Source organism: Equus caballus, chromosome 15 (genome assembly GCF_041296265.1).
Source record: "Equus caballus isolate H_3958 breed thoroughbred chromosome 15, TB-T2T, whole genome shotgun sequence".
NCBI lineage: Eukaryota > Metazoa > Chordata > Mammalia > Perissodactyla > Equidae > Equus > Equus caballus.
Window position 1 is genome coordinate 74,442,292 of NC_091698.1, and position 14,498 is coordinate 74,456,789.

The 14,498-nt window shown below is 35.8% G+C and overlaps 1 protein-coding gene across 18 annotated transcripts in view; it reads left to right on the top strand.

The window, feature by feature from the left end:
- MAP4K3 (mitogen-activated protein kinase kinase kinase kinase 3) overlaps positions 1–14,498 on the top strand; it is a 208,625-nt gene that overhangs the window by 179,937 nt on the left and 14,190 nt on the right. For 6 of the 18 annotated variants that reach the window (XM_070235542.1, XM_070235541.1, XM_023619173.2 and 3 more), the window contains 6 exons: positions 437–608; positions 3,652–3,720; positions 3,800–3,892; positions 6,864–6,934; positions 9,322–9,377; positions 10,301–11,719. In XM_070235542.1, the coding sequence (XP_070091643.1) occupies positions 437–608; positions 3,652–3,720; positions 3,800–3,892; positions 6,864–6,934; positions 9,322–9,377; positions 10,301–10,388 (549 nt within the window). In that variant the 3' untranslated portion in view covers positions 10,389–11,719. Of the gene's footprint in view, positions 1–436; positions 609–3,651; positions 3,721–3,799; positions 3,893–6,838; positions 6,935–7,172; positions 7,220–9,321; positions 9,378–10,300; positions 11,720–12,194; positions 12,260–13,803; positions 13,864–14,498 lie in introns of those variants that run through there. The other 12 variants (XR_011426116.1, XR_002800199.2, XR_011426114.1 and 9 more) reach the window with 6 other exon arrangements.

The following is a 14,498-nucleotide window of genomic DNA, read 5'->3' on the forward strand; positions in this document are numbered from 1 at the left end:
AGTCTCTTTGTAGCAATATAAAAATTTTAAAGATAGGTAAAATTAAAACTGATTGCATAACCAAGTTAATTTATTAAACAGAATCACTCAAGATATGGGGCTAAATTTCTTATTGTGGGTTTTTTTCTGTCCACACTTAGGAGTATCTTGCTAATTAGCATTTTAGTTTTCTCATCCATGTTTGCTCAGATGACCCTGGGTCGGTCATCCAGTTTCTGGGTCTCAGTTTCCAACTCTGAAAAGAAAGGTTAGGTTAAAAGATTCTACATAATTTGGATTTTTCTGCATACCTTGAGTTTCTGTGACAAGAAACAATCCTAACAGTAGAGAGCTATTTTATATATTTTCATAAAACTAAAAATTCTTGATAGTGTGCTTATGAAATTATTTGGCTTTTGTTTTCCTGTGTTTAATATATTTTTGTTTCTTTCTCCAGCACATAGATTTCCCTATACCGTGTCCACTTAGAATGTTTGAAATGCTGGTAGTTCCTGAGCAGGAGTACCCTTTAGTTTGTGTTGGTGTCAGTAGAGGGAGAGACTTCAACCAAGTGGTTCGATTTGAAACAGTCAATCCAAATTCTACCTCTTCATGGTTTACAGAATCAGGTTTGTGATTTTTATTGAATCATTAAGGCCAATACATATACTGGTTTTATAAGTAATAAATTTACTATATCTCTCATTAGGCAAAAACAGTGCATAAAAATCTTGAAGAACTTATTAAACTAGAAAAATAGAAGGTCACTTGCTTTAAAGTAGCTAATTTGTTTAACACATTTAAAACATACCAGTGATTCCCAAACTTGAGTATGCGTTTGAATCACCTGGAGGCTTGTTAAAACACGTTGCTGGGCCCCACCCCCAGAGTTTTTCATTCAAGAGATGCGGAGTGGGGCCTGAGAGTTTTCATTTCTGTGAGTTCCCAGGTGATGTTGATGATGTTGATACAGGGACCACACTTTGAGAACCACACATATACACACACCTCAGGCTAATAGAAAAGCTGATTTAAATAAAAGGAAAAGCTGCGTTAAGTATAGTTTATTTTCCAGTATATGCTTGTAATTGATACACAGGTGCTACCCAGTAACTTTAATAAATTTTTTAATGGCTTGTACTTACAATACAAATTGTAAGTAAACAGCTACTTTTGAAGTATTTGAGGTTGCTTGAAAGTAACCCTTTCATGTAATCTGCTTCCTTAAATTTTGGTCTACATTGCCCAGTTGCCTAGCAGATTCTTCTTTCATAGCTAGTATCTTAGGAAATATTATCTCCAATTAATGAGCTTTTTACAGAAATTTGATTATAGTTTGAAACCTTTGGTTGTGCTGCTGCACATTGGTAAAATTTGAGTTTCATGGTAAATAAATCTGATTGAATTTTCACACTTCAAAAAACATGACCTTAAAGGTCTTTTTAGCTTTATTTTTAAAGCACCATGTTAGTTTTGAAGCTCCTTTTGCTCTTTTCTCTTTGAAAATAATGTTGTACAACGTTTTACTCTAAAACAGACAATGGCCGTTTTAGAAGCTAATTCTTAAAAGTATTACAGAGACCCTTTGTCAGTCTTTGGCTACTTAGGGAAATGTAAAGGAACCAATTTGCCAAAAAATGCTGATTAGTCAGGAGTTTGTTGGAAGCTTGGAAGAATGGCCAGAAAAGGACAGAGATTAAGAGACTGAGGTTTCTTGGCATTGAAAAAAAAATTATCACAAACACATTCACAAAAGCCTAGAGACAATTACATGGCTTGCTGAGACCCAGGAAACTTGAAACAGCTTTCCTTTAAGAAGACGTTTTTGAAGGAAAACATGGCCAGCCGTTGGCAACATTACATAGTTTCTCTTTGGCTCCCCCTAATTCTCTCTACCAAATTCTCCCTTAAACGCCCATCTTCCCTTTCATACAGCGGGTACACTCCTGCTTTCTAATCTCTTCCCTCTGTTTAACAGGAAGGGATTCTTGGTTGATTAATATTTTGTCAGTAAATTTTAGTTAATGTCTTACTTCTCCCAAGCATTTTAAATTCTTTTCTTACTGATTGTTGAATGATGGCCCTCATTTCCTGACAAAAGAATTTTGTTGGGGGTGGGGGCAGCCCGGTGGTGGTGCATCGGTTAAGTTCACACATTCTGCTTCTCAGCTGCCCACCATTTGCTGGTTCAGATCCCGGGTGTGGACATGGCACCGCTTGGCAAAAGCCATGCTGTGGTAGGTGTCCCACATATAAAGTAGAGGAAGATGGGCATGGATGTTAGCTCAGGGCCAGTCTTCCTCTGCAAAAAGAGGAGGATTGGCAGTAGTTAGCTCAGGGTTAATCTTCCTCAAAAAAAAAAAAAAAGAATTTTGTACAGCTGTGGGTACCTTCCTTCCAAGGAACCTTTGATTATATTTTCTTACTGTAATTCCTTATTACTAAGAATTAAATACAACAGATATAATTCCTCTAGTTTTGAGATGATGAGACAAAGGTAAAGTGAGAAAGTATGGTTAGGGTTTTGCATCAGATGAAATTATACGCCAGTGGTTTCCTGAACTCTGCTGCACATTAGAATCCATTTGGTAAGGTTTTAAAACCCGTGTTACTTCAATTGGCACACACATACCCAATTAAATAAGAATATGTAGGAGTGGCAGCTAGGCATCGGTATTTTTTAAAAATCTGTAGATGATTCCGATGTTCAGGAACTAATTGTTACAAGCAATTGATAAAACCTCATTTTCCTGGCTTTCTATATAGTCATGTTAGACTGGCCTCTTAATCCGAGGTAGATTGTATTGACGTGTTCAGATTCGTAATTTTCACCAGGTGTGTAAGAGCTGCAACGATCTAGTTGGCCTGCTTTGCCGAAGGCCTATTCTGTATCGTTCTAACAACCCTCGTTAGTTACAGAAGTACCAGGTCTAAAATATATTTGAAGGTCTAAAATACGGCAGTCCTTGGATGTCCTAAGGTTCTGAATACTATGGGAAGTAGAAAACAGGCGGGGTAGACTACACATCAGACCCACCTCCAGGAAATGTGAGACCAGAAATAAACGCCCATAGCTCAGCAATTGCAGTTTTGATGTTCATACAAAGCTTGGGATATCCTACTTTTCACTTCATGGAAAATCAAGTCATTTAAACATTTCAGTTTGTAAGAACTTTTGATAAACTATTAATAATGCCTCTGCATTTTGATAATACTTCACAGTTCTCAAAATGCTTCAATATTTTTTAACTCATTTGCACTCAAAGTAATTTGTGTGACTCTCATTCATTCATTCAGTGAATATTTATTGCATGTGCCTAGGCACTACCATATAGTGATATACAAAGCAGAGTCCCTCACCTTCTGAGCTTAAAATTAGGAATCAGTCGTAACCATGATATAGAAGATTAGAGTTCTGACTTCACATATGAATAAGAATAATGACATCACCAATAGTAATGACAATAGCTAACACTCTGTTGAGCACCCACATAGTTTAGCACTTGCGTCAGAGTTTGAACCCAAGCAGCCTGGTTCAACCGCTGTGTATGTATAGCTAAAAATTTTTCTCCATTTCAAATCAATGATGTTGAGAGTTCTTTTTTTTTAAATGTCTCTATGCTCTAAATATTACTTTTTTCTGTAGGTTTATTGAGTTTCTTTGTGTTACAGATACCCCACAGACAAGTGTTACTCATGTAACCCAACTGGAGAGAGATACCATTCTTGTATGCTTGGACTGTAAGTTTTTATTTATAAACATCTTATTTTAATAAGAATTCTTTTATCTTAGTTTTTGAGTGAATTTTTTTCTCCCTAGGTTGTATAAAAATAGTAAATCTCCAGGGAAGATTAAAATCAAGCAGAAAATTGTCATCAGAACTCACCTTTGATTTCCAGATTGAATCAATAGGTAAGTTGGTTTTGTATTTCTTGTTTGATTGCATTATGAGCTGCTTAAAGTAATTTATCCGGTAATTCAAAATTATAAAAATATATTACTAAAGACTCATTTTTTAAACTATAGGATATAATGAGTATGAGGTCAATATCAGTCTTCACTTTTACATATTATCTAAAATAGTTTAAAGTCTTTTTGGTGTAGTCTGTAAATAATGTTATCTTCCTTAGACATTTGATTTTTTTAAAAAAAATTAAATACCATTTTTCATAGCATAGTTATGAATTTCTATTTCCTCCAGACTCCTGTAGAGTTTCCCTATGAGTACTTTAAATTTAGTACTTAATGTACTCCATTGTATTTTCGCTGTTGTAGCTGCTGACCGTAGTGTTTTAAGGATATGGAATTTCCTTGCCATTCTTACATTGTGCTTAACAAGAGTTTTTTCTGAAAAAGGATTTTTTACACAACCAGTATTCTAAAATGATTACATTCAGGAAAAATAAGGTGAAATGGTCATAAATGAGATAGTGCTGAGGAAAATAAATGACAATTAATTTAGTATTTATACACAGGGTTTTTCAGGTGTCCTTTATTATTAAAGGATATTTATGTATATATGTTGGCAGAGGGTAGGGCCACAGGCAGATAGTTCATTTCACTCACTCCTGGTTCTATTTTTACTCTTTCCTCCAACTAGAATGCCTCTCTCCCAACAAGCAAATGCTGATGATAGCAAATAAGTCAGTTTTGAGGGACATTGGCTCAAGATGTTAAAATGGAATCCGTGCTTAAAAACACATAGCCAGGGTCAACAAAAACAAGTTGAACAACAGAAACTGGAAGTTGTATGCAGGACTGAAGCCAACAGATTTGCTGGGCTCCTGAGTGATAAAGCAGACTAAAAGTGCCCCACATGAGTTGGGGACCCAGAGCCAGGCCCTTGTTTGAGGTGCCTACTAATCAAGACTTCCCCCTGCATATGGCCTTGGGGTGTATACATATAGGTGATTTTTTTTCCACCCTTAAAAGAAGGGATAATCCCTATCCAATACAGACTGTTTCCAATTGTAGAGAGAGAAGAAATGCTGAACAAATCAGTGCTGAACACTGATACTAAAATCAAACAAGATTACTATAGAAGACAAAATTATCCAATCTCATTAAAATAGATTTTGAAAAATCTAAATACAGTACTAGCAAGTAGAATGCCACATCATCAAATAGTAGGCTTTGTCCCAGGAAAGCAAGGATATTCAGCATCAGAAAATTTATTTATGTAATATACCACATTAAAGATTTAAAGCAAAAAGTCATACAACTCTTCAGTAGATGCACAAAAGGCATTCAATAAAATCCAAGTCGTTCATGATTTAAAGAAAAAAACTTTTTAGCAAATTAGGAATAGAAGGAAATGTTCTTCACCTAGCAAAGCCTATTAAAAATATCCTATTTAATAGTCAAACTAATTCCCATTAATGTGGAGAACAAGAAAAGGGAACTATCACGATGAGAAAGAAAAATTGCTATGATTATCTACATAGAATATACAACTCTGTAAGTAAACTCCTAGAACCAATAAGAGAATTCAGAGTTTCTAGATATGAGTAACACAAATGAATAGCTTTCCTATATGCCAGTAATCATCTATGAAATTTTTAATAGGAAAAAGATCTCATTGACATGGCAATAAAATATGTAGGCATAAATACAATCAAAGTATGTTTAAGATCATTATCTAGGAAATTCCAAATTGTTATTTAGAAATATAAAAAAAGTTTTGAACAAACGAATAACTACACCATGTCCATAGATAAAAAGACTGAATTTGAGAAAGATATCAATTCTTCACAAATTAATTCAGTGTATTTACAATAAAAATCCCAATAAGGTGTTTTGTGCCACTTGATAAGCTGATCTTAAAATTCATATGAAAGAGCCAAAGGCCAAGAATAGTAAAATAAGTTTTGATAGCTGCTTGGCCAACTCCATATTGAAACTTACCATAAAGCCATAGTGATTCAGACAGTGTGGGATCAGCACAGGGATAAATAAATAGAAAAGCGGAACAGAAGGGAAGGCCCAGAAATAGACCTACATGTAAACAGAAATTTATAGTATCATATGTCAGTGAGGAAATGATGGACTATTCAACAGATGATGTTGATACAATTAGTTATCTGCAGGAAACAAAATTAGATGTCTTCCTCACTGAATACACACAAAAATATATATTAAATATGTAAATATAAAAAGCAAAACTCAGATTTTTAGAAGGTACATATACTTGTGTCCCAGTCATTCTATTTCTATGTATCTATCCCAGGGAAAATTTTACTTATGTATTCAAGAAGAGATACAAGAATGTTTATTGGAGGATTGTTTGTAATAAGAAAAGCTAGAAGTGATTTAAATGTTCATCATACCAAATGTATGAAAGTTGGAAAATGTTCAATATAAAGTTTATACTGATAATGTAAACTTACTTTGTAGTAACAGTAAAAACATGCATAAGAATGAGAAATACCAAATTTGTAGGTTATGTCAGGGAGGAAGGAGGGGCTGGAGTGGGACTGGAAGAGGGGTATAGAGGGATGCCGGCTGTTTTTGTTTTTATTTAAAACAAAAAGCAAATATGGCAGAAGGTGAGAATTTGAGTTGAATGGTAGATACATATGTGTTTTGATGCTATTCTCTTATTTTTTATATGATTGCAATATTTTATTTTAAAATATTGTCATTTCATCAAAACAAAAATTTTTATAACAAAAAAATTCTCAGTGAATTTTCTTTTTTCTTGCCAAAAAGATGAATAAGTTCTATCTAGTATTTTTTTAAGGTAAAGATGCCATGTAAATATGGAATGGTTGACATTAGTTATTAATTGAAATATTGCTATGCAAGGTAGAAAGAGGGATGAAATGATCCTTATCAGTTGAACTTTTGTGCTATTAACAGTAACTGAGCTGTTCTTGCCTGCTAGTTTGCCTCCAAGACAGTGTGCTAGCTTTCTGGAAACATGGAATGCAAGGTAGAAGTTTCAGATCTAATGAGGTAAGTAATCTTGTAAAAATTATATGTCCATTAAATAGTCATGAAACATTATCAAATTTCACATCAGACAGTTTTCTTTAACTTTGGAAAATTCCTAATTGCTACAAGGAATGCTTATTTGCTGACTTTATCAGTATTTACTATATTCAGTCTAGTGGTAAAATTGATAGCACATTATAGCCACCTCTCTCTCTCCTTTCACTCAAACAACTTCAGTGTGTATTTTATGTACTTCCAGATAATCACCCTTGTATTCATCAAAAGAGCTTCCTAATACTGCTAAAAGTGAGCCAACTATGATTTTCTTTCAACTTTCCCAGACCGTCACCTGGAACAAGAGTGCTGATGCTGGCTCTCTCTGTTTTGAGGCACCTTTTCTACTTTATATTTCAGAAATAATGACCAATGCAGGCTATACTTAAAGGGTGCTACATTTCTTTTGAAGCCACCTTGCCTCCTATTTCTGTTACCCTTATTCACTTAACATTTATAAGATTCTTTGCCCCTTTTCCCTTCACTTTTATTAACCTTATTCCTTTTTATTAACCTTTAGCTGTATCTCCTGAGTCCTTCCTGCCTTAATTTAACTCCAGGAATAATTTAACTCCAAGTCATGTGACATATTCGATTTAGTTTTACATTTACACCAGAAAGTGCCGGGGTTATAAACACAAACAAGACATGGTACTTGCCCCCTAGAATATTATAGGCAAGTAAAACCATCAAAAATTGTTTCAGTAACCGCAGGCCAGTCTCAATAGTGTGAGTTTTACTTGAGCGTTGGAGGGAAAGGAGAACCTTGTGTGCCTCAAGCAAGAAAATAGTGCATTTGTGTGCTAAACTGTCATTCATTAGGCTCAGAGCATTTCTTCTCACAGAGTAAACAGGACAGCAGAGTGATCGTGAGCATGGGTTCCAGAGTAGAGAGAGCCGCGTTCAAGGCTCAGCTCTGCTCTTACTAACTATGTGACCTTGGCATACCATTTAACTTCTGTTTATATTTTTTCGTCTGTGAATTGAGGATAACAAAATAGCACTTACTTCATAGGGTTGTTAAGATTAAATGACAGGAAGCATGTACTGTGCTTGGCATAATGCCTGGCCTATGGTAGTATTTAGGAGGGTTGTTACTAATATGTTTCCAGTAGTAATTCCCACACCAGAGCTCACTTCTCAGGAAGATGTTTTAAACTCACCTGAGGGAATCAAGCAGGGAGATAGAACAGTCAACAGCTAATAAACACTAGGCAGAGAAAGAAAGGCATTGTAGGCAGGATACAAGAGAGTGATTTAAAAAAGAAAGAAAAGTTCCCCCCAAAAAATCACGTGATTGTTCAGGGTCTTTTTCAGACTACGCAGGCTGCCCTTACTGAATACAGCCCCTCTAAAAATGTCACGTCCTTCTAGTAGACAAACCCCAAGAAATAGTGAGGGTCAGATGTGATGAGCCACAGTTACTGAAGTGAGCACATTGTATCCTTCAGGTGTGCTGGGTTACTAAAGAAGTTAAGAATCACTGATGTGTCCAGAATAGCTAATTATAGAGGTACCGATGGAATAAATCTAGTTTCAAAATCAAATTGTTTTTTAAGCCTACCAAATTTTGGGGAGAAGTTACTGCCATTATAAATTGGAATGTTTTACATTCAGTAAGCAATAAACAGTAGGTTTCTTTCTCCTGTAGACTTTTTCTTAACTCCCCAACTGGTAATTGGTCACACTGAGGACTTCTTGAAGGATATATGCCATCAGAAAATATTATTTCAGGAAACTGAGGAAGAAATGGGAAAGAGAATTATCTATTGAGCGCTTCCTTAGCTAGGCCTTATACCCACTGATACTTACAAGAACACTGCAAGCTAGATATTTTCTGTCCCATTTTGCAGAAGGCAAAACTGTTTCCAGCAAACGACATACCTTGTGCAGTGTCACAGCTGGAGCGTAAGTGGGAGAACTGGGATTCAAATTCAAGTCACAAGTTTGTCCCATCATAGCACACTGCAGCCTTTTAAGTAAAAGGACCAAATCTAAGTGGTTTACTGCTGCAATAGCCTTGCTATGGGTGTTAACATAACAGACAAAAGATTTCTGATAAATAAAATGGACTAGGTGCTTTGCTTTGAAATTTTTCCCTTGAGGTCTATAATTTAACAAGTAAATGGTTTTCCTTCTCTCATATTTTATTATTAGTTCAAAATTAGCCACATTTTTCCTAAACTAACAAATTGATGCACCTGTGTGCTGGCTTAACAAATTAACAGTCATGCAGGGATCAATATTTCCATTTTAGGAATTATGTTTCTTTTCTATAGAGTCATAAATTAAATGCCCATGTAAAATTTCGTGCCTTTAATTTCAGAAGTTAAATCTATATTTTAATTGAACAGGTAACACAAGAAATTTCAGATAGCACAAGAATTTTCAGACTGCTTGGATCTGACAGGTATGAAAAGGGGTTGTACTAAATACTAATTGTGTTTTATAAATCTAGCATGAAACTGGTTTCTTTTTCAAGTGAATCGAAATTTCTACACTTATATATTCAACATTATATTTTTCACACTATGTTTTCACAAGTCAGAAAGTTATAAAGCCTTTGAGAATGTGCCTGATCTTCCAAGTAACAGGAATATATAGATTTGTCAATTTTGCATTAAACATACTATCTAAAAATATGATTTACAGCACAAGAAAGAGGAAATACCATATGCTAACAAACAGAAAACTTTGTGGTTTTAGTGCCAAATAGGATTTTTGAGTTCTATTCTGATTTACTTTCTGATTCTTCAACTAGATTGTTTCTAGAATTTCTAATAAGAATTAAATTCCCAGGGCCAGCCCAGTGGTGCAGCGCTTAAGTTCACAGGTTCTGCTTCTCAGCATCCCAGGGTTCGCTGGTTCCAATCCCAGGTGTGGACATGGCACCGCTTGGCAAAAGCCATGCTGTGGAAGCCGTCCCACGTATAAAATAAAGGAAGATGGACATAGATGTTAGCTCAGGGCCAGTCTTCCTCAGCAAAAAGAGGAAGATTGGCAGTAGTTAACTCAGGGCTAATCTTCCTCAAAAAAAAAAAAAAGAAGAAGAATTAAGTTCCCCCAAATTATTCTTAATACAGGTTTTCCCCCTTCTCACCCTTAGAACAACACTGACTTACAGATGGGAGGGGGCGGCAGGCAGCAAAATTACTCCCCAGAGCTGGAAAGGGCTTTTTAATCATAGCGATTTGCAAATGAATTCTGCCCACAAATCAAATAAGCAGCCTTTATAGAGGCATATAGTGAAAAATCAATGGAAAATTTTTTTGTTAACATTTGTTTTCACGAATAACTTTGTTTTATGTTTTTTTATTTGTTTATTACTTTTAGGGTCGTGGTTTTGGAAAGCAGGCCAACTGATAACCCCACAGCAAATAGCAATTTATACATCCTGGCAGGTCATGAAAACAGTTACTGAGAACAGTTACCTATAGAAAGAGAGAACACTACCACTGCAACACTGATGGATGCTTGAAGCTGTACAAAAGCTGCAGTGAGCTGGCTTCAGTTACTTGTAATTTATTGTGGCATGAGACAAGATGGGGAAAATTTTTGTTTTAAGTGGTATGGATATATTTAGCATATTGAACCACACAAGTGCTTAATTCATTGTTATGTAATCTTTGTACATATAGGCAGTATTTTTCTGTGAAACTTCATATTGCTGAAGACATACACTAAGAATTTATGTAGATAATGTACTTTTATGAGATGTACAAGTAAGTGTCTTATCTGTACAGATGTAAATGTTGATGAAAATGCAATTGGGGTTAATATTTTAAGAATTCTTTAGTATATTCTTGGGTGTGGCTATATTACGAAATGGGATGCTGGCAATGAAACTGTACCTTTAACACTATTGTATTTTTATTATATGTAATTTAGTAATATGAATATAAATCTTGTAACTTTTAACATTGTAATGGAGGCTGTAATCATTTTATAATCTTGTTTTTATTTAGTGCAAGTCCACTGGTGTTGATATTTGCACAGAGTGTTGCTATGTGATGTATTAAGTCACAAAAGTAAGCTGTGACGTTGTCAATATGCATTTGGCTCCGCAACATCTTTTTTAAATGTATTTGGATTGTTTTCTATGTGAAAAAAATCAATTAACCACCTGTTGTAGTAACTGGTCTTTTTATATCTAAGCAGAATCCTGTAAGATTGCTTGTTTGTGCTTAAAAACAATACCTTTGAAAACATTTTGAATCTCAGAATGGCGGTACCGTGATGTAACTCTGCAGTGGTTGTCTGAATTACAGTATGCACAAAGAAGAAACTAGCATTATTAAAGAGTCCGCACTAAGCATTTCATATAATCACATGGAAGAACCGTAACATTCCAGAGAGTGAAGTGGTTCAAATTTCTAGTGGAATTTTTACTTTTGTTGGCCTTACTTTATGATCATTTTCATATTTCTTTTGATTTAGATTATTAACACATGGCCAAAATAATTTAGTTACTACCTCATATAAACAATATAATGGTTACTACACATCACAGGAACTTAGTTTTGGTTAAAGTCATTTTTGATTGCTTTTTTCCAATGGAATATGTATATACCAAGTTTTAGCAAAATGCACACTTTGAACTCTTTTTTGGTATACGTTCTTTATATTTTAATGTGAGTATATACACTAAGAACAAACTAAATTGCGATTTATGGTCTTCATTTATTTTAATTGATAATGCTTTTAAATATGTTCCTGATTGTACATAGTGTAAAATAAACATATTTTTTAACATGTTGTTGTATAGTGGCTTGTCGTCTGGCTTAGTCTGTGTATAGTAAGACTAAAATATATTAAAGAGAAAAAATCTTTAATTATTCTGCATCAAATCCTTAAATACTCATTCTGGGGCCTCAGATCATGATATTTTTATTTGATCTGTCATCTCAGTTTTATAAAGGAGTATGTTCGCGCATTGAGAAAAGGGCATCTTTTGTAGACTCTTCAATGATCAGGAAGTCTTCCAGATCAGAAATGTCAATGAAACATTCATAGTCTTTGGTTAGAGCAGAGGTCAGCAAACTACATTCCTCAGCCCAGTCCTTCTTATCGCCTATTTTGTAAATAAAGTTTTATTGGAACACTGCACCATGTATTCATTTACATGTTGTCTGTGGCTGCTTTTGTGCTACAGTGTCAGAGTTGAGTGGTTGCGAGAAGAGTTTATAGTCCACAGAGCCTAAAATATTTACCATCTGACCCTTTCTAGAAAAAGTTTGCCAACTCCTGGGTTAGAGAAAGGAAGAGAGAGTGTTGGGGAATGCAGTGCTGGAGGTAAGGAAGGGAAAGATTAGGTGGGAAGAACTGGATTAGGGGTCAACAGGCACCATTTCTACTCTTGCTAATGTCACTGCCTGTCATTGTGACCTTAGATAATTTACTTGACTCTAGAACAGTTTCCTTATCTAGAAAGTTACTTCTGTGGGCTTTCCTGGTGGTATAGTATTAAAGTTTGCACACTCTGCTTTGGCGGCCCAGGTTCATGGGTTTCGATCCCAGGCACAGGCCTGTGCACTGCTTGTCAAGCCATGCTATGGCGGCATCCCACATACAAAGTAGAAGAAGATTGGCACAGATGTTAGGGCCAATCTTCCTCACCAAAAAAAAAAGTGACTTCTAAATCTTATAGATGTTAAGAATCATAGCAGTTGTGTCCATTTGTCACTTTTCCAAACAATACATTGGGAGTAATCTTAGTATTAATGACTGTTTTAAAAATACATCTTTGAGCCAGCACTGATGGTCTAGTGGTTAAAGTTTGGTGCTCTCACTGCTTCCGGGGCCTGGGTTCATTTCCTGGTTGGAGAATCGTACCACCCGTCTGTCACTTGCCGTGCTGTGGTAGAAGCTCACATAGAAGAACTAGAAGGGCTTGGAACTGGGATATACAAACATGCGCTGGGACTTCGGGGAGAAAAAAACCGAAAGGTTGGCAACAGATGTTAGCTCAGGACGAATCTTGCCCTGGAAAAAAAAAAAGATCACTCTTAAAAAAACACACATCTTTACTAGTATAACATTATCATCAATTTGTTGAAAAACAGACTCATAGAAAACATTTTTAAGAAATCAAGATTCTGTTCTTGGTATTTATGGACAAGATTGTTGATCCTTTTACTGGGCTGCCATACTTTTTCTAGTTTCCAAGTCCTATAAATTATATAAAGGGTCACATCTCAAAGGAAATTTAACCATCACATTTAACTGTCTAGCACTTAGGAGTATTTCCAGAAAATAAAGTATATAACTGGTTGTGTGTTACCGTGGGCTTTTTTAAAATACCCCCTGAATCAGCCTTTGGGGGAGGCCCAGTAATGTGTGTTTTTTATAAAGTTGTACAAATGATGCTGATGTGCAGCCCTGCATGGGAACCACTGGTCGACACTGAATTTAAATCAGTGGTTCTGAGTGTGGCCCATGGATCACATGCCTCAGAAAGAAGAATGACAAAAAATGCAGATTTTGATCCTCCACCCAGTAACTTGATTACAGAGCTTTATTCGCTCAAAGGAAGAGAGCCACTCACCTGTCGGAAACACTAGTTCATCTTCATTGAAGTTCAAGCCATCTATCTTACCTAGTTTCTTAACACTGGTGTTGAGAAGAATGAGATTGTTTTCTGGGCCTCTTGTCATCATTCAGCTTGCAAGTGTGTTGCCCATTTCAGTAAAGACCTGGAAATAAGGACATTATCAGTTTTCACCATTACTAGAAGATGAAAGTGTGTGCTATACAAAATAATGGGTAAACACTAAGAGTATTACTTGAGAGAATATAATAATAACAGTAAGTGCTCAATGTTTGTATCTGTGTACCAGGTGCTATTGTACATGCTTTACAGAGATTCTTCCAGTGAAGTCCCGGAACAGGCCAGTGAGGTAGGTAGTGTTAATGCCACTTTACAGGTGAAGTGACTGAGGCACACAAAGGTTAAATAACTTGCCCGGAAATAAAACTAGGATTTGAACCTAGGCACTTGGTTCAACAGAATACTCTTAACTACTATGCTAAACTCTGTATTACACAGAACACATGCAGTATCTCCACTGCCCTCCTAAAGACACTTTAGATTTTTCCCCCAGAAGTTGGATTTATTTTCTTCAGCAGTTGGATTTCAAATTCTGACTTCGTCTCTTGCAACAAGAGAAATTAACTTCCTGTCTTAATATTTTGCTTTGCCAAAAAGCATTTTCCATTTCAAAGTGTGTTGTATAAGAATAGAAGGACTTGCATAAAATTAACTTTATAGTTAAAGCTTACTAAATAAGTCTAGTCAAAACTCATTACAGGGGCGGCCCGGGCCCAGTGGTTAAGTTAGCGCTCCCGCCTCAGCCGCCCAGGGTTTCGCTGGTTCGGATCCTGAGTGCGGTAGTAGCATGCTTGTCAGGCTACGCTGAGGAGGCGGACCACGTGCCACGCTAGAAGGACCCACAACTAAAAAAAATATGCAACTATGTACTGGGGGGATTTGGGGAGAAAAAGCAGGAAAAAAAAAACGATTGGCAACAGTTGT